Genomic DNA, 21,113 nt, shown 5'->3' with positions numbered 1-21,113 from the left:
AAGTAGTGAGAAAACAAGAATATCATTTGCAAATTCATAATTTGTTTCTTTGTTATTTGTTTTTTACTAATGAATGAAAGTTCAAAAAAAATTGGCATTGTATAATATGAATCACATAAGCATTTTAAGGATTTAATTTTCATGTTTTCAATTTTTTTTGAAGTAGTGTACCTAAGAAGGTCTAAGTCGCAATTCTTTATATTGGGATAAAGTATTTCCTGTATAGGGTATGATTGATGAGGATTACTTATGTCATGATATTTTGTGGGGATAGCCCATTAAAAATGTATGAATGCCTTTTGGTTTGTCCCAGTTTTGCCAGTTATTAATGGAGTATTTATACTTATCCAACTATTTTGGGGTTTTTTGGAAACAAGACAGACCAATTTGCTATAATGAAGTAGAATTTCCATTATAGTACCTAGGATACATATTGCACATCTCAAGTTTATCCTTTAATTGCAAGTTATTTTTTAGGTAAAATAACTCAATGATATATTCTATTTGTTGATGGGAATAAGAATGTGTGGAGCTTCTACTCCTGAAGAATGCCTATAATAGAATGCAAACATATGCAGGTTCTATCGCCATATTTTTCCCTCACCTTGCTTACATTTTCCATTTTGAAATCAAATGCACTAAAGAGGATAGGGAACGCAATTGGAAAGTACATTATTGCGATAGAGCCTTCTTTTCCTCACATGGTGCTAAACTATGCACAAATTGGTGTCAAAATGGATTTGGAAGATGTCTTTCCATACAAAATATTTCTAGGCTCTCTGGGATGACTTAGAGCAACCACTAGATCATGTGCTCTTTAGATATAGAAATTATCAGTTATTGGGTCATCTAGTTTAACTTTGACCCATTCTAGGGTGAGCAAACACACAGAATAAAAATAAAGAGAACATCTTGGGAGGGAAGAAAAATAAAATATAGATGTAATGCAAGCAAAAATATAGAACTCTATTAGTTGAGAGGAAAGTTACAAGCAGAAAGCATAAGGGCAAGGTGGGAGGAACAACAATGTTTTGAATTCCTTCTAAATTAGCATATTGGTCATCTAGTTTAACTTTGAGTAAGGATTTGTAATAATTTACTCTTTTTTCTGGAAAGTTCCAAGGCTTTGATGAGAAAAGGAATATAAAGGCACCATGAGATTAGACTCTTGTGTGATGTGTGCACTACATTTATTTCTTTGGTTCATGCAATAGTCAACTTTAAAGTAGCAGTATATTTTAGGACTTAGAGAATTTTGTCTTCAATGTTGTAAAGTCAAAAAATTTGTAGATTTGGCATATCAATATCCTGTACAGGTTACTTCAAATACCAAGAAATTTTGATGAATGTATGAGTGATTCCAATACCACGACTCTTCTGCATATCTTGAAACTTTCGCTTGCTAATGTGGTTTTTTCCTCTAAAATTACAAGTGTAGCTATTTTTCTTTGTTACATATGTACAAAAGTTTAGAAGAGAATGATTTATATTTTAGAAATTTAAAACATGAAATTATATAAACCATTTACTGTCAACACTATGTAAATTCTTGATACTACATCCACAACTGTAACTCTGGAAACATGTTTTTTTGATAGAGATGGAAATTTTAAGATAATTATATTATTTTTAGCAAATGTTGATTGTTGGAATTAGTATCTTGAAGCACAATAAGAATTCAATCTATCAGAAGGAATTTTGCAAACACAACTAAAGCCTTTTTTTGCTGCTCATAAATTTGAAGATGAAATACTACTTTCAATGAACCAACTGTCATATGTTGTCACAAAGATCAATTTTAAAGGCAGAAAAATTTATTGCAAGACTTCATTGTTTTGGCTAATCTTTTATATTCTTCAGTTCTACAAGAATACTATAGATATTGTGAAATTTCATAACTTACACATATATATAAAGGCTCTTAGCTTATGGAATAATTTTCAATACCATATTAATAGTGAGTGCAAGCCAACATGCAGTCTTAATTAGCAAGGTAATAGCATGAGTTTCTAGCTTCCTGGTGAAGATGAGAAGTGCAACAACATAGATGAGTTATATTAAAATCAAGGAGATGTCTTAAAAAATGACCAGATAAGTCTTGTAGCCACTTACTGTTGACAAGCTTGCTAAAGTTGAGGTTTCCTTTGGTAAGGTTGACAACATGTTAAGGGAAAAATTCCATTATTATTCTTTGGCAATATAAGAAAAGATAGCAAGATGGCACTCTATGAATGACAAACAAAAATAATATCCTCAAAACTTAGAAGTGGAGATCAATTTGATAAATGAATGCTAGTAAGCAATTTAAAATTTCTCATAATAGTTGAAGTCCAACCTTGTGCATTGGTTTTCCATTATGCTAGGACTTATGTGTAATTAAATGGTAGTCATTCACTTTTGGTGTTGATAACATGACTACAAAATTGCAAGCTGCATATTAAAGCCCTTTCTATTGTAATTGTAATTTTCTTTTGCTCATATTCATCTTCATAATTAGGTTGAAAATTCCATCACAAACCTTACAATTTGTTTATTACAGGGTAACCTCTGGTTAAAGTGAAGTTTGTCTTAGAAAAGAAATGCAAATGTGGCCAACAATTTACTGTAGTTGGCGATGACCCTCAGTTTGGAATATGGAACCCAAAAGAAGCTCTTCCTCTCAAGTGGTTAGAGGGAGATGTATGGACAAAAGAAGTGGTAAGAATGCAAGCTAACATGTATCTGTCTCTGTGGTCTAGATATTAGTTAAAGAATTATTTAATAGTAACAACATATATGTGTGTAGTGGTCTTCATAGGCAGTTACTGGAGTTCTGTCAATTGTGAGTCTAGTATATATAAAATAACTGAGTACTGTTTCTCAACATAAATGCATACGAAGTCATTTTGTTACCAACCATAAAACTTATTAATGGAGTGATTAGTGTTTATCACCAAGGCTTTCAATATTAGCATATAGTTCATTTAGTTTCAGCTCAGAATGGTTAGAGTAACAACAATTCATTTAGTTTCATCCTCATGACTAATAAGGCTTCAATAGTGATTGTCTCAGATTGACATTCTTTGATTTGATAGACATTAAGTCTCTGTGACAACCATCAAGAGGCCTTAATTTCCTTGATGATCCCTCTCCATCCTTGCACTTGTGATGTAGGTTATCTATATTGTTTTATTTTTCAATGACCATGATTTTTTTACGAATTTCTAATTAGCAAACTCAAGAAGGTACTCATCACTGCATCCCCAACTAAGAGAACTAATTAGGAATAAAATATTGTTCTTAGTATGCTATCATTAAATCCATGATAGCCTAATCTTTGAAGAGTGATTGGTTATTTGGTGGGGCTTCCAACATCATCCTCATATTCCACAAGATCGACATGTTACTTACCTATCCCCATGCTGGCCAAGGCAAGTTTTTTCTCATTGGTTTTTAAATTTATATAGTCAGAAGAAATTGAAATTTTTTTTTCACTTTGGTCCATCTATTTTGGTTGCCTAGTTGTGGTATGGTATACTCAGTTGTTGATCTGGCTATTTCTTGATTGTGCCAAAAGAGGCCTAAATTCATCAGTTTCCTCAATTGAGCCTCTATAGTTTCTTTTCATCTAGAGACAATTCTAACACTTTGTGAACATTATGTTATGGTAGAAGAAAATAGCAAGGATACTCTTGGCATCATCTGCAAGGAGCCATGGGGACAATTCAAAGCAATATGCTTCTCTAAGTAAAAATAAAGAAGCTAGTAAAAGAGATGAAGCTTCCTTCCAAGGGGCCAAAACACCTTCCACTCCACGTGAATCACACAACTTCTCAACATCAAGATCTTCCACATACCAGTCAAATGAAACTGATCTCTCTAACCTTGTTGATATGGACTATGGTAAAGTGTATGATATGTAAGTGTATGATGGAATAGAGAAAATCTAGTGCACCACTATAACTTATAATATAGAGGGATGGTGATACTTGTTAGTTGGAGGTCGATTTCGACATTCCATCCATCCCTTCTTGGTTACATGATGATTTTATTTGGTGGTTTTTGTTGAGCAACATAATAGTTCTATTCACATTATATATCAAGTAAATAAATGGCTTGACATTACTTAAACTTTTCATGCTATCCATTTCTTTATATAATCAAAAGGCTTGAAATGTGACAAAACGTTCACCATTAAATGGGGAAAATCCTTATGGAAATTAACTAAACTTAGTTGAATTGTGCAATAATAAGTCATGTTATGTGTACCCCATATGTTCAAAACATAAAAATAAGTCTTTTTATCATATCTTTTATCTTTTGGTGGGCCATGTCCACCATGGAATGCCTTCATACAATGTACATGATTTGTCTCAATCATATAACTAATTATATATTCATCATATTAGATACTGTCGATGTTTTTTAGGCATTCTATAAAATAGTTTGCATGCCTTGTGTATGATATGACATTTTGCATGCATCCTACACTCTCTCTCATTCGGCTAATGATGGATTACGTAGAGTGATCTAAAATCATGATGCTAAAAAACACACAATCAAATCCACAATGAACTTGCACTACAAATAGATTGTGGAAATCTAATATTAGTAATTTTGCATGCATGTCTACTAGGACAATCACAACTTAAACATATATTTTTCTTAGTAGACATGCATGCAAAATTAACAATATCATATTTCCACAATCCATTTGTAGTGCACATTCATTTTCGATTTGATTGTGTTTGGTTTTTAGAATCATGGTTTTAGATCACTCTACGTAATCCATCATTAGCTAGATGAGAGAGTATAGGATGCATGCAAAATGTCATATCATACACAAGGCATGTGAACTATTTTATAGAATGTCTGAAAAAAAATTTACACCTAGTTGTTGGTCGAAATTTCCACCAACACCTAGATTTTTTTCCACCTTTGTTGGTGGAAATTTCTACCTTCATTGGTCAAAATTTCCACCAATGCCTGGGTTTTTTCTACCTTTGTTGGTGGAAATTTCTACCTTCATTGGTCGAAATTTCCACCAATGCCTAATTTTTTTTCCTACCTTTGTTGGTCGAAATTTCTACCTTTATTGGTTGAAATTTCCACCAATGCCTGAATTTTTTTCCTACCTTTGTTGGTTGAAATTTCTACCTTTACTGGTTGAAATTTCCACCAACACCAAAAAAATTTCGTACATTTTTTGGTCAAAATTTCTACCTTCATTGGTCGAAACTTTCCACCTTCATTGGTCGAAATTTCAACCAATTCCTCCTAATTGAACTTGAAAAATGGCTCTAGAAGGTTTTCGACCAATCCATTGGTTAAAATTTTGACCAACCAGAATGTTGGTCAAAATTGGTCAAAATTTGGTCAACAAATTTTTTTGACCAATGGGTTGGTCGAAATTGGTTGAAATTTGGTCAAAATTTAGGTCAAAAATTTGACCAATAAAGGTCAAAAAATGAATCCAAATGTACTAGTGAGAGCCTACTATCAATCTCTCTATATGGGATATTTCTACTGCTATGCCATGAAAGAGGAAGTTACTAAAGTAGGAGTTAGAAGGCATAGAAGCAAAGAATTAGCCACCTAGAGAAGAGGATGCAACAAGCTTGGCACAACCAATTAAAGGAGGAGAGACAAGTAAGAAAATCAGGCCTCTCACCTTTTATGTTTTCTTGATCATAGGAAATGAACTAGTCTAGAATTGTATGATAGATTTAGGTGCTATTAGCTCTATACAGCCTAAGTGCATAGCTAATCTCCTTAGCATCAAGTATGAGCCCATAGTTAGGGATTTCCTTTAGTTAGATGGCAGTTTTGTCAAGATTGTAGGGATCCTAAAGAATGTAGAAATGGCATTGCATGCTTGCGCGGGTTGTATTATAACTCAAGATATATCAGTAGTAGAGGTAGAGCCTTATTTTTCCATCTGTCTTTCAAGAGACTTCACTGCATAAATAGGGGGTCATATTGCAACAAATTGGTCCTACGTGTTCTTGAGGACAAGGAATGGGGAAAAAGCTTCCTTAAGAATAGAGCCTCTAGCCCTTAGTCACATAGAGACTTATACTCCTATCCCTATAAGCATGAATTGGACAATTATGGAAGAAGATGAAGGGAATACATCACATGAGCCTGCTACTTCATTGGCAGAAGTGCCTGATTATCTTTTGGATGAGTGGACCAGTGCTTATCAATTTGATCCAACACAAGAAACTCTAGAGATAGGACTTGGCACATATTGTATAATTGAGGGTAATTTTCCTATCCCCAACCACATAAAGAAAATATACAAGAGGATTATTGAGCATGTTCTTTGATTGATCAAGAAATAAAAATAGTTTAGGGGCTTATGTACTTCATGTTTCCCTTGAATTGGAGAAGTATTATTTATCTTTTAGGCTCCAATTCAACTGCACCAATAACATAGTAGAGTATGAAGCTTTGGTCCAAGGTCTCCAACTTGCACAAAAGAGAGGAATCGAAGCTCTAAGGATATTTGGGGATGGTGAGTTGGTTATTAATCAATTAAGAAGCTAGAATATCACCAATAACAAACTCCTCAAATAATACAAACATAGAGTGTGGGATTTTCTTCAAGGTATTCAAGCATTCAATATTTAGAGTGTCCCTAGAAAAGAAAAGAAATATGCTAACTGACTTGTAGCTATTGGTGCTCATTATGATGTACCTTAGCATATTGAAGATAATAGGAAGCAATAAATTAGAATGGTTGTAAGACATACTACACAAATTGGAAAGTCTTTGATTCTGATGTGTAAATTGTCAATTTCTTGCAAGAAGAGGCAAAATTCTCTAAGAGGGACCAATTTAGGCTACAAGGCCAGTATGGTGACCAAATCATGAACCTAAGTTCAAACAAGTTACCTAAAGGTCTAATCACTTTGAAGAGTATCTTCAACACTAATGATCAAGCAAGGAATAGAGAGTTGAACTTGGCTACAATTAAAGATGATCACATACCAGTTGCCATTGTTGTTGGAAAGACTCTAAACATGGAAAAGGTATGCTCTTTAGCTAAACAAGAAAGTTTTGTTCATTTATATCAATAATTTAATGATGTATTTTCATGGACATATGATGATTGAAAAGGTTTTGATCGAAGCTTGTTCCAACATACCATAGATTTGAGTAGTGATGCTAAACCCATTAGATAAAAGCAAAGACCAGTCAACCCTAAGATTGAGCCTATGATGAGAAAGGAGCTATTCAAACTGATAGAGGCTAATATTATTTTTCCTATTAAACATTCAATCTTGGGTAGCCAACCTTCTTCCTAGGAAGAAGAGTGGAGAAATTAGACTGTATGTAGATTTTAGAGACCTTAATAGGGCTTCTCTTAAGGATCACCATCCTCTCCATTCCATGGAGCATATTTTATCCAAGGTCATTAACTCTAAAAGGTTTTCCATTTTAGATGGGTTTTTAGGTTATAACCAACTGCTAGTCTAAGAGTTTGATAGATACAATACTAGTTTCACCACTAAATGGGGTACTTATGCCTATAGCAAGATTGCTTTTGGACTAACCAATGCAAGGGCTACCTTTCAAAAGGAAATAGAGATGGCTTTCAAGAGCATAATTGAAATTTTTGTGTTAGTCTATCTAGATGATATAATAGTCTACTCCAAGAATGTGATAGATTATTTTGATCATTTGAGGTAGCTTTTCATCAAGTGTAGAGAGTACGGTGTGTCATTGAATCCAAGCAAGTGTTTGTTTGCCACTAGTCAAGGAAAATTGCTTGGAAACATTGTTGCTAAGGAGGGTTTAACTATTGATCTAGAGATAATAGAGGAAATTATTTCTCTCTCACTTCCTACTCATAAGAAAGGGTTACAAAGCTTCCATGGTAGAACCAACTTTGTAAGGAAATTTATCCCTAATCTTGTTACCATGGTTAAGCCTCTTATAGTCATGCTTAAGAAGATTATAATCTTTACTTAGACAAAGGAGGGGGAGCTAGTTTTGAAGTGATCAAGGAAACAATAACATTGGCTCTTACCCTTATCAATCCCAATTTCGGTAAGGATTTTATTCTATATACCCTTGGTGGTGAATAGTGTGTATCAGCTATCTTGACACAGTTGAATGATGCAAATGAGCAAAAAACTATTGCTTTTTTTAGTGAGGGGATAAAGGATTATGAAGACAATTATTATGTAAGATCCCTCCTGATATGTACTTATCAAATATGAATCCTCTATTAAAACTGTTATAGGAGATTGAATCAGATATGAAGTAATGTTTTATGTTGTGAATATCCTAATGAAATTGAGAGCATTTGATACATCCATGATTCAATACTCAGTGATTCAAGAACTACTAAATTATCTCATCTATTTAAACATTAAAATTTCACTAATGATGTTACGAGGCATTTTTACTTGATGATGAGGGTGTTGATTTTGGTACCCCGATGATTATATTTTATGCTTTCAAATAGTTCAATATTTCTTAATAGGTGATGTTGATGATGTTCATGTATACGCATGCCTAATGATGATTATTCTAGTATTTTTATTTGAATTAATGAATAAAGTTATGTTATATTGATTATGTAATTACTAATGACTAAATGTGTGTGCCAAAATTAGAAAGTGTTATTTAAATGAATGATTTATGTTCTAATTTATGTGACTGTACAAATAAGTTTTAAATATATGCATGTGATTTTCTCGAGCTACTGATGTGTGCAATGAGTGTGAAGGATTTATTAGCCAAGAAATCTAATAGAGAATCAGAACTAGACCCTATGTACCCTTTGTGGAAACTAAGGTTGAGTCTAATAAAAGATGCATACCCCATTGTTCATATTTTATTTGTATCGTGAATTGAATGAATGTATCATCTATAATCTTTAAGTGTTAATGTTTTGTAACAGTGACTTTATAGTGTTGCTTGAGACTCGTGATTTGTATATGCATTTCAACTTGATAGTTAGGGTTAACTAAGTAACCAAAATATCTAATTTGGACTAGGTTAGTTATCTTTTTGCTAATCAGTTTATAATCAAGATTAATTACCCTAATCAAGATTTGTGTTTAATTTGCATTTTTTAGGGTTGTTAGGAAGTCCAAAATTTTTAGGCATTTTGATAGGTCCCTAATTAGTCCTAGAGGCCAAAAATCATGAAAACTAAGTACCTAGGGGGTATGGGTATGGGTTTGAGGCATTTTCCACCCCTTTAGCCCCTTTTGTTGACTTTAATGGTCACCAAAATATCCTATTTTTATTTTATTATGAAAATTGAATGTTTCTCAATGAGTGGGATGAGTTAAGCTCCACCTTGAGGTTAGCCTTATGACTAGTTGAGTTAGAAGACTCTAGAACATTTAGGCAAGTGGGGAAGTTATTGCATTTTGGGGAGTTGGTCGAGTTAGTAACTTATTTAGAGGTAAATTTGAGAGAGGAAGGGTGTTCACCCAAGCTCTAGTTTTAGAGAGCAATTCAAGATTAAAGGAGAAGGAGAAGGAAGGAAAGCTCATCTCAAATTTGTTCAATTATCATAACCTTTTTATGAAGGTAGGAATCTCTTAGCTCATGTTGTTCATGTTGTGTTTCATGCTTAAGTCATTTTGTTTGCATATGTATTGTTCATGTGGTTGTTGAATATGTTTGGGAGGGATGAAATGGGTTTTCTTAAATGTTTTTCCTTTGTATTTTTGCTTTGATTTTTGAAGTGATTGTATGAGTTGTGTTGGCATTACTCACCCTCAAATAAGGCAGAAATGGCCATGTATGGGAGGATGTCTTTAGTTGGACTTGAATAGTGCAGAGTCTCCCCTCTGGATGAGGAGAGGGAGAGAGTAGGGTGTTATGGGCCCCTACTCGTTAACACAAACTATGTTTTGAGTTTTGAAATTATGAAATGGAAGAACAAAAGTTCTTGTGATTATAGCCCCGAAAGGGCACCTGTTATGGTGTTGTGGCTGACATCTCCTGTTGGAAAAATCCACCTTCTCCCTAGTTTGATTCAATGACAAACTTGTTGTGCAAACCTGGATGGGAGTGAATGTTTTGAATTTGTCTTCATGTTCAAATTGGTTGTCTCCTGGTCAATTTTTGTTCTCTCCATGATCACCCTAATGTGTTGCGGACTTCGTAATGGTTTCCTATTGTGGAGCCAAGCAGAAATTCAAAAATGTTATTGAAATCCAAATATGTTGGGAGAATTCTCCTCGGGATATTAATCTTGTGTAAAAATGTTATATTTAAACTCTTTGTTGAAATGACTACAAAGTTGAGTTTTCTTTCTGGTTCTTTCCTGGTGGAGCCCTTGAACCAGGTAGTTCAATAAAATAAATGAGAAATGATTGAACCACATTTGTTGATAAAAATTGAGTATTATTCCTACTTATGATATTTTTGTTATTTTAGTTTTTGGCATATGTTACTTGAAATTAGATGTAATGATGTTGTACCCTTCTATGGCATTTTATACTTCAAAACTTCATTCACTTGATTAATATTAATTGGATCAAATGATGAAATATAATTATGTAATTATAATTCCAAATATGTTAAAGAAAATTTAATGTTATGGTTAGGACTTTGATTTACTTTCATAATTATTAGGAAGTAAAGTAATCCTACGTCATTGTTTAAAACAAAATATTTGAACTCGAAGATTATAATCAACATTAGAAAGAAAGATATATATATTTCCCTTGGTTAGTTATGTAAAATGAAGAATCCATTACTTATAAATAAAATAATATATTCTCCCTTGTTCATTCAAAAATCCATACTTAGATAAATATGGTCTTGAGAATACACACACACACACACACACACACACACACACACACACACACCTTTGTCAAAAAAAAAACTTGTATTCAAAATTAACACTTAGAAAGAAAAAAAAACAATTTTTTTTCAAAAAAAAATTAACTTAGCAAAATTTTTTTTTACCCCATTAAGCAAATATTCCTCTAGAATTTGTATGGGAAAAAGTTAACTATCTTTCTTTCAATAGAGCATCTTAAAGATCCTTTTTAAATATCTTATTGGGTCATAAATAGATATTTTAAATTTAAATAAATAAATTTTAAAAAAAAGAAAACAACAAAAGAAAGTCAAAATATCCTAAGATTCTAACTACTTAACTTTATGACATAACTATTGTCTCTATCTTTATCCTTACCTAGAAAACTTTTAGACATAAATTCTTATCCTCTTTTTCAAAGGCCTTCAAAATCTGAAATAAATTGCCTCAAGTGCCCCTATGTCATGTTTGACTTTCTTTTTTGGAAATGAATTAAGTGGTGCAAGTTATATATTAAAGTTTTAAAGTAAGTTAGTTTGTTGTATAAGCTAAATTTAGTGATATTTTATTTTAGTAATTTTAAATTATTATAATTAATGTTTTTAAAATTAAAACCAACCAAAAGGAAAGGGGTCGGCCCTTAATAGTCAAAAGGCCGGTAACCAGCACATTACCAACCAGTAGCAAAAATAGACAAAAAGAACAGGAGAACCAGCAGTCAGCGATGAGAACCTAAGACAAGAGAGCTAGAACCAAAAAGGAACCCTAGCAACTAACCAAAGTCCAACGAGGCACCCAGGCCTAATAAAAACATAATTACAACTGATAACCAGCAAAACTATAACTATCATAATAGTATATAAAGTCTTTGGATCCACAGACCCCATAACTAAACAGAAATAAAAAAAGAATTAGATTTCTTTTTTCCCTTTTCCTCTTGCATGAAGAAGAATTTGGGCCCAGTCGTCAGCAAGGAACTTAAAGAGTAATTTATTGTCCTCCATGTCCAAGCCAGCTTCCTCCTCCTTCTCCTGTGCCAGCAATTGGAGGGTAGTTGCAGCAGCATGAGTAACTTTAAGTCCAAACATGGAGAAGGTGAAAAACCCCTCCTCCAAAGCTTTGACTCTTTCCTCTAGGTTTCTGTAATGCTCTTCCACCGTCACCATCTCCTCTTTATGCTCCTTGACCTTTGTAGCAGCAACCTCCTTCATTTTTTGTCCCTTTGTTTTATCTTGCAACACCCGTGGGTTAGAAGAAATCTTCAAATTTTCCTTAACAGGGGAAGAAATGGTAAATGGGGAATTATCCTTTTTGCTCGTCTCATCACAAAAAGTAAGGGGTTTAAGTGAGAAGCTAGCTGAAACATGGGTTGTCTCAATATTCCTTTATTTGCTTTTCGACACTTGAGTTTGAGTGTCATACATGAAAATGTTCCCAGAATTGAAACTTTTTTCCCCCTCCTCATTACCATCATCCTTTTTAGAGTTGGAAATGCTTTCCTCCTCCCTTCTGTCATTGTTATTATCAGAGCTATCTTCTTCAACTTCCTCAACAGGGTATCTAATTGACTTCTGCTTACCCCTAGCCTAGGACTAAGCTAGCCTACTAGACCTTCTTCTTGCTTTTCCCCAAATATCTTCACCAGAATCCTCTCCAACAACCTCTACCACCTTATCACTTTTAATTTCTTGTTCCCCTTTTGTTCTATGGCTATGTTAAGTTTTTTCTTTTTCTTAGTATCCTTACTAGGAGATGGCCTAGGAGTATGGATTTTTATCTCCGTATTGGAGCTCAGGGGGGAAATCCTACTATGGCAGGGGTTTTCCACAACAACTTCTCTAGGGTGACACAGAGCTAAGTGGAACTGATACAGACAGAAAATTAACCCCTGATGAATAATGGTGAAGTTTAGGCCTTTACTTTTTTTTTTCCTTAACATCCTTAATCATATCCTCAAGCGAATGTAGAAGAAAAAATGGAATGGAAATGAAATCCCTATTTGTAAAATGATTCAACAAGGGAAAATGATAGTAATAGCACACTCCAAACCTACCTTCCAGGGTGAGATACTTCATCGAGACCAGACACACATCATCCTAGGGCTTAGGTAGCTTATCCCTTTTAAACCCTCCTCTGTAGTGAATTGGCTCCTCATTCTCCATAAAGAAGTTTTTCATGCTATTCTCATCTGATATTTTGGTGACTTTCTTCCACTTTTTTCCCTTTATTGTGAGTCTTATTGCCATGGCAATAACCTCCTCTGTGACTTGAAAAGTAATGCTGTTGATTGTGACCTTCCTATCATCCCAATTATTCACAAACTGTAATGCACAATTTTCATCGTGCCCAGCCATGGACAACATATATGGCAAAAAACCCCCTTCCTTTAGGAGATACCAAGTTGCCATCCTGTCCTTGAAGTTCTCAAGTCTCGTTGGTTCCAACTGATTTAGATCACCTCCCATAATAATTTCTCCACTATCTTGCCTCTCTTCCTCAGAAATATGCATCAGAACTTTATCGCTTTCCAATTCTCTATGGCTGCTCTCTTGCTTTAATCCTTTGGGGCAATAGGGATCGAAATTACAGACCTGCATATGATGAGCACCAGAATCCCATAACATCTTATTATGAGTTTTTTGGGTATTAAAAAACCTAATTTTCTCTCCTCGTCGATTTCTAACATCCCAATCCATCATATCTATCGTACTTCCATTTGGGAAGCAATTCGAAGCTTGCCCTAAGTTACCATAATTGCGAAAAGACAAATTTCTTAATTCGTAATTACTCCAGTTGTCATTTGTACGACTACGTCTATCTCTTATTTCCAAAATGCTAAAGTTAAATTTAGCGACAAAGTTCTCCATCTCGCCAAAATTGGCCTTACTTTTAAATTTAGTAATCATCATTTTGAATTCTATTGCCTTTTTTCTTGAATATCAACATCCTTAGATTTTCGTTGATATCAACTAAATTTTCCCAGCACATGATTGCCCTAACGTTAAACCCCATGGTAGGCGCAATGTCTGCCACTTGATTACCCTCCCGGTAGATATCCTGTAGGTGGACCATTCTCATTTCCTCCAATATATTTTTAATATCTAGGATGATATTTCTAATCTTCCATCCCAATTTTACCTCCCCCTTTACCCAATCGATCACCAGTTTGGAGTCCCCTTCTATAGTTAACTCTAAAATGTTTCTTTCCCTAGAAAGTTGTAGACCCCATAGTAATGCCATAGCTTCTGCCACATTATTGCTACCAATCCCGACCCGGCCTGCATAAACCAATAGAAAATCACCATTCCTATCTCTCAGCACACCACCAGCTGCTCCCTATCCTCCTTTCTCAACTCTATCAAAATTTAATTTATACTATGTGATGGTGGGTGGTCTCCGTATTGTCTATTGTCTCCTCCTCCTAGCAGAGCTATCAAAAAGGAAGAAGTCCTCTTGACAACCCCAATTCTCAACACAATTCTTTCAAGTCTTCTAGGTTCCTCCTTTGGCATCTTGTATTTAGCTACTCTTATATTTTCCTTCAATAATTTTTTCATCACTCCAATAACCACTTCAACCATCCTATTTTCTCCCCTGAATATCCTGTTATTCCTTTCTTTCCATATGTGCCAGCATTCATATGGTGGGATAAACTTCCATAAGAGGATTAGTCTTGGATGATGGAATGGGCAATCCCAATTATCCACAAATTATCCCAAGTTATCTTTCATGACCCATACCACCCCCAATCTTTCCCAAACCTTAGTCTAGATGTTAACCGCAAACTGATATTCAATGAAAAGGTGGTAAATATTGTCTTCCTTTTGATCACAAAGGCAACGAGGGTTTGTTATGTAGAATCCCCTTTTTTTCAAATTATCGATTGTTAGGATTTTCCATGTTGAACCATCCACCAAAAGAAATTAATCTTAGGTATGAGGTTATTGATCCATACCTTACCCTACGTAGTTTGGCATAGTTCCTTACTGAACATTAGGGTATAAGTAGATTTGACAGTGAAGTTCCCAGTCGGAGTTAAATCCCAAGCTAAAATGTCTTCCTATTGTAGGATTGTGATCCTTTGTTCCTTTATTAGTTCTTCTAGTTCCTGTATGAGAATACCTATCTCCTGCAGATAATCCTCCTTCAACTACTTCTTCCATCTCCTCCCCTAATCAATGTAGTCTCCCACTCTAACCCCTATGTCCTTTTTAAGGAGTTCCTTTAAACCACTAAATTTACTTAAAGCCAACGGTTTCCCCTCCATCCACCTATCTTCCCAAAACCTTATATTGAAGCCATTGCCCATAATCCACCTCAATCCTTCTCTTAGCAGTCCTCTATTTCTAATAATGTTCTGCTAGATCTTTGAACCACTCGGGAGGTCATTATTATATAGGTTCCACCGAAAGGAGGTATTAGACAAATATTTAGCTTTCATAATATTTCCCTACCCTGTGTTTCCTTCTGCCAGTCTCCATCAATTTTTTGTAAGGAGAGCTTTATTAAGGTCTTTTATTCTTCTAATCCCAAGCCCCCCCTTAGCTTTTGGTTTACACACCTCCTTCCAGTTGACCAGATTCAATTTATTTTTATCTTCAGTCCCTGATCATAGGAAATTCCTTTGAATTCTCTCAATTTTCTCGACCATATTAAGATTAATCTTAAATATGGATAGGAAATAAATAGGGATTCCCTGAAGGGCAGCAGCAATTAGTTGAAGTTTTTCGACATTGCTTAATATCTACCCTTTCCAACCTGCAAGCCTCTTTTGAATTCTCTCCACTATCAAATTCCAAAATTCATTAGACACCTCCTTGGTAGTGAGGGGGAGGCCTAAATAAGTGTCTGGGAGGCAAGCAGATTGGCAATGCAAGATTTTCCTAATCCTTCTTTGAAGTGAAGGATCAGTGTTAAAGAAATAAATCTTGCTTTAATGGTAGTTCACTTGTTGCCCTGAGCTTTTTTCATAATTATGTAAAATCATTTTCTAGGATTCAGCCTCCATGATTGAAGATTCTCCAAATAGGAAGGTGCCATCCACAAATTGTTGAATAACCTCAGCTTCAGCATTAGTGGCTAGTTTCACACCTTTAATGCAGCCCGAATCAGCTAATTCATAGAATGACCTTCCCAAGACTTCAGCAACCATGATAAATAGGTAAGGTGAGAGGGGGCCGCCCTGTCTTAAGCCTTCTCCTACCATTATGTTACCCCATGGGGACCCATTTAGAAGGAAAGAGTACTGTACTGAGCTCACCATCAACATGATCAAGTTTATAATCCTATTGTTAAACCCAATTCTTTATAGTACATCCTGAAGGAAGTCCCACTTGACCTTATCATAAGCTTTGGAAATGTCTAACTTGAATGCCATTCTAGGTTGCCTACTCTTTTCCATTGAATGGATAACCTCATGGGTTGAAATAGCTGCATCAAGGATCTTCCTTCCTGGCACAAACCCCTTCTAAGGACTACCAATAATTTTTTCCAAGAAAGGCTTTAATCTATTCACTAAAACCTTGGCAAAGACCTTGTAAATAGTATTACATAGACTTATAGGTCTAAAATCATTCAAATTCAGAGGATTGGAATTTTTAGGAACAAGTGCAATAAAGGTCTTATTTATGCTCCGTAGTATTTTTCCAATTCTGAAGAAATCCCTAGTCACCCAAATAACTTCAGATTTGATCACCTCCCATAAATGCTGGAAGAAAATAGGTGGGAAGTCATCAGGGCCCGAGGCCTTAAAAGCTTTCATTGAGAACACTACCTTTTTCACTTCCTCTTCTAAGATCTTACCAAGGATGCAATCATTTTCCTCTTCTCTTATACTCCTTGGGATTGAATTAATCAGACCTCTCCTGATCACCTAGTTCCCAGCAAGGTTATCTTCCTTAAGCGCCTTACTGAAGTGATCAACCACAACTTTCCCCATGTCCTCCTACTCTTTTAGTAACCTTCCTCCTTCTTCACTTAGTTCTGAGATAGTGTTTCTTCTTTTTTGGTTAGAAGTAGATCTATGGAAGAAGGTGGTATTTTTATCCCCTTCCTCCAGCCATTGGATTCTAGATCTTTGTTTCTAGAAAATTTCCTCCTTTTACAGGATCTCTTTCCACCTCCTTCTAAGTTTTTCCTCCTCCTGAATATTCTCCTTCAAGTTATTCCCTTCTACAATAGCCCTTTAGAGCTTTTTTAGCTTTTCCTCTACTTCTCCTTTACCTTTCAACAGATCCCGAAATGAACTTTTAGCCCAAGCTCTGACATTTGTCCAAATATTATCTAGTTTCTAGGTAAGTCTATACATTGCAGTACCCTCTATTCTTATATTCCACCACTCCTAAATCTTATCTTTGAATTCCAGATGTGATTCTCACATTATTTCATCTATGAAAGGTTTCTTTCCCCCTTTATAGCCATCCTCCCAATGGAATAAAATGGGTGAGTGGTCAGACACCGTTCTGTTAAGATTTTCCAGGTAGGAGTTGCCCATGCTATTCCAATTCCCTGACAATAATAATCTGTCCAACCTAACCTGAATGAGATCTTCACCTTTCCTATTATTAGTCCAGGTGTATGGGTTACCCCTCAACTCCACATCCATGAAGTCTAGCTTCCCCGTAAATTCACTTAGATCTTGCAAACTCTCTTGACATTCTCTGTTGCCTCCCCTCTTCTTCGAATGGTAAAGAGGGGTATTGAAATCACCCATACACATCCATTTCTCCTCCATCATAGTTTTATATATCCTTATCAAATTATCATGCATTTCCCTCCTCCCTAATCTGCTATTAGGTGCATAGATATTAATCAGCTTCTAGCTGTGACTATTCGATTGGAAATGAGTAATTATAAAAAAAAAAAATCCTTCCAGATCTCATAGCCCTTCAACAAGTTTAGATTCCACATGGTAGCAATTCCCCCCGAAGCTCCATCTGAATCCCTATGTATATACCCTACCCCTAGCCAGATATAGCTAGCAATTTTATCAAAATTTGAGCTAGACATTTTTGTCTCTTGAATTAACACATAGTCAATTTTTTCTTGAGATATTAATTTCTTGAGAGCATACTACTTCTGGGGATTATTCAATCCCTTTATATTCCATGAAAGGAGTTTCATTTCTTACCTTTTGTTACTATCTCAAGTGTAAGCTATTTACCACTGCCTACATCTCTAGCAGTTTACTTTGTCCTGGTAACTCTACTTGATGGTCTTCTTGTTGTTCCTAAAACTCCAATATCTAGTTTTATCCCTCCCATTTTCTTCTTCTTTTGCACTTCCCATTCCCCATTATCCTCTTGAGGTGAAGAGGGGCTCATCTACTTATCCATATTATCAATGCTTGCCATTACTCTTGTTGCTATCTCATCCTACGAGGCCTTTACTATACTTAGAGGGGAGAAAACTAACTCCCTTATATCACCTTCCTTAAGCTTATGGTCCCCCCCCCGCCTTGTTATTAAGGAGCCCATGAAAGCTAGGGTTATCCCCTTTCCCATAGAAGGGGTTTCAAGCTTGCTCCCCCCAAACTAGATTGTTGTCAAATCTTGTGTAGTGTTGGTTCCTTATATTTCTCCATCTTCCAAACACTCTTTTGCCAAAGACCTTGCCAAAGGTGAGCCCAGAAGGTCCTCCAAATCTCTTTTGAAAGGGTATTCCTCTCGAGCCTTCTCATCTTCCTTAGTCTCCTTACCCCTAGGACTCATATCCTGCGTGGAGGTCATAATGGGCAAGGTTATAGGAGGTTTCATTACTGTCTTCTCAGTCTGTACAGAAGGTTCCCCAATATTCTCCATAACTATCCCTGGGGAGCACTCCTTTTGTTTATCTTTTTGCATTTTAGTTTTGCAATCCACAATAAGGTGACCGAATTGCCCACATCTTTGGCAAAACAAGCCAGCAATCTCATATTCTATGGGCTGAGCTCTCTCACTCCATTTAGTTTTTAAAGTGACCACAATAGGTAGTGTTCTATTTAGTGCTACATTCACACAAAATCTAGCATAGACAAGTCTCAATTTTTGCATTGTCACTTTGTCAGTAGTAACAAAATGACCAACAGAGTTCCCAACCCATCTTAATATCATTTCATCCCAAAATTCCAGAGGAAGGCTAGGTAATCTTACCCAAACTAGGGTAAGTTTGTTTAGCTCCAAACTAGTATCAAAGCCCAAATGTCATCTAGTTAGGGCTAGATAGTGCTTCTTGAAATACCAAGTCCCAGATAGAACCATCATGAGATCTTCTTCCATAGTGAATCTAAAACAAAAAAGACCACTTGGCATGGGAGAAACACTTACAGTCCCTTTGACCTTCCATTTATGGTCCACCCATTTCCTTACCATTTCTGATGGCATGAGTGTAATCAAAGGACCTTCTTTTTCATGAGTTACCGTGGGATTCTCCGTGATGGGGCTGGACATCTTGGAACTCACGAGCGCATTCTTCCATCCCAATAGAGAACCCACATCCAACTTTTGGGCATCTCCCTGCTAACAACTGGCAGAACTTCCTCCCACCTGTTCAGGGACATCCACACATGACCATCCATCCTCCAAAGCTGGCTTGACATACCCTAACCCATCAAACACCATAGACCCTCCACTAAACAACTGGTCAACATCTCTACTCACTGCAAGCACTAGTTGCAGCTCTGGGCAAGAAGGCGGATCCGGAGGTTTAGGCCCTCCATAATTCAAAATTCAAAAATAAAATGGGCGAAAAAGTTGTAGAGTTGCAAAATCTGCCAAATACGTGTCATAATAAATGTTAGATTAGTAAGTTTTTTGAATAAAGTTTTAGAATTTAGTTAGGTAGTATGTGGGTTAGAGATTAGTATGTTTTTAGTTATTAGTTTTTTTTTTTTTGTTAAAGTTTTAGCTAGTGTATTTCTTAAGTAATTTTAATTATTATTTATTTTAAATATGAGTATATTTTAATATTAGAATTTATTTTAGATTTAATAAAGTTTAGTTAGTTTTATTTTTAGTAGATTTTATCATTAGAAGTTATTTTATTATTAGTTAAAGGTAGTTAGTACTTTCTTAAAATTAGATTATAGTATATTTAAACTAAATAATGTTAAACGTTGCTAGAGGTAGTCTATTATTTTTTATTTAGTTTAACTTAAGTTCATATAATTAGTGTTTAAATTATTTATGTGGTAAGTTTAAAGACAATGAATTGGTTTAAAATTAATGTGGAATTGATGTTTAGGGATTATAATGATTATTTAAAAAGATATATTTTTATGTTAGATTTAATTATGAGTCATTAGAAAAATTTAATTATGGGGTTAATTAATATTTTAGATCAATTGTAAATTATGTTTACTAATGGGTCTCATATTCTATTATGTTGTAATTATAATATTATTTCAAAAGTAAATAAATGAAATAATGTGTTAGATCTTTTAATTAATTGAAATTGGATTGTTTAATTTAATTAATCAATTTAATAATGAAAGTTTAATTTAATGAATTATTCCTGGATGATGATTTTAAACTAAATGGAATGTTAGGACATTGTTAGGAGAATTTGTATCTGTCTTACATTATACCTATACATTAACTTATGAAAACAAACATATCAAACTTGGTGGTGTTATTAATCTTTTTTTTTTAAAAAAAAATACGTGTGTTTTGCCCCTATATTTTGGGCATGACATTTTGGTATCAGAGCCTAGGTTTATAACACTTGGGCAATAATGGGTCCATGTTAAGTGTGGACGTTTTAATATTACCATATGAAGTAGGGAGTTCTCCTTACAGAATTTAAAGAAGCTAATGTATTCTTGCTAAACAATGATGCCGATGACTATACCTAAGAAAGAACTTGGAATTGGTATCAACAATTGTAAATGGTCAACGATGAACAGATAACCCCATCTTAATGACTTGAAATAACTGAGTTGATGCAAGAATGTGGTATTTATAAAAAGGTATATTATGATTCCATAAGGAGTTCAAAATTAATTTGAATATGATCACCTTGAAGTAAAACTAAGTTAAGAACACTAAAACATCTTCCAATCCTATGAGTGGAAATGAGTACATAACCTAGTAACCAGAGAGAAAGTGTTTCACATCACCTTTAGTAGAAGTCAAATTTTGTCTAACTCAATCACTCGTGGAAGTATGGTAGTTCATATCAAATATGGAAGTGATCAAGTTTACTGGTATTGATTTAGAAATTTCAAACATAAGTAAAGGAAACTTATGATCTTCATAATCAGATTTTGTACCTTTAGGCTAAAATATTAAGTCAATAAAATGAATGGTGAGTAAATAGAAAGGTAACACTTGAAGAGTATACCACATTACCAAGTTAT

General features: G+C 34.8%; 1 protein-coding gene across 1 annotated transcript in view; it reads right to left on the bottom strand.

Annotated features, from left to right (window-relative positions):
• Nucleotides 1-13,647, bottom strand: part of LOC149534443 (taxane 9-alpha-oxidase-like) — a 43,105-nt gene extending 29,458 nt beyond the window's left edge. The window contains exons 1-2 of the mRNA XM_089806026.1: nt 13,465-13,647; nt 13,036-13,371 (exon numbers count right to left, since the gene is read on the bottom strand). Coding sequence (XP_089662152.1) covers nt 13,036-13,371; nt 13,465-13,647 — 519 coding nt within the window. The remainder of the gene's footprint in view (nt 1-13,035; nt 13,372-13,464) is intronic.
• Between the last annotated feature and the right edge of the window lie 7,466 nt (nt 13,648-21,113).

This window comes from Cupressus sempervirens, chromosome 10, assembly GCF_028749045.1.
Source record: "Cupressus sempervirens isolate cs-2001-9-10 chromosome 10, ASM2874904v1, whole genome shotgun sequence".
Lineage (NCBI taxonomy): Eukaryota > Viridiplantae > Streptophyta > Pinopsida > Cupressales > Cupressaceae > Cupressus > Cupressus sempervirens.
This window is presented reverse-complemented; position numbering and strand designations above follow the sequence as displayed.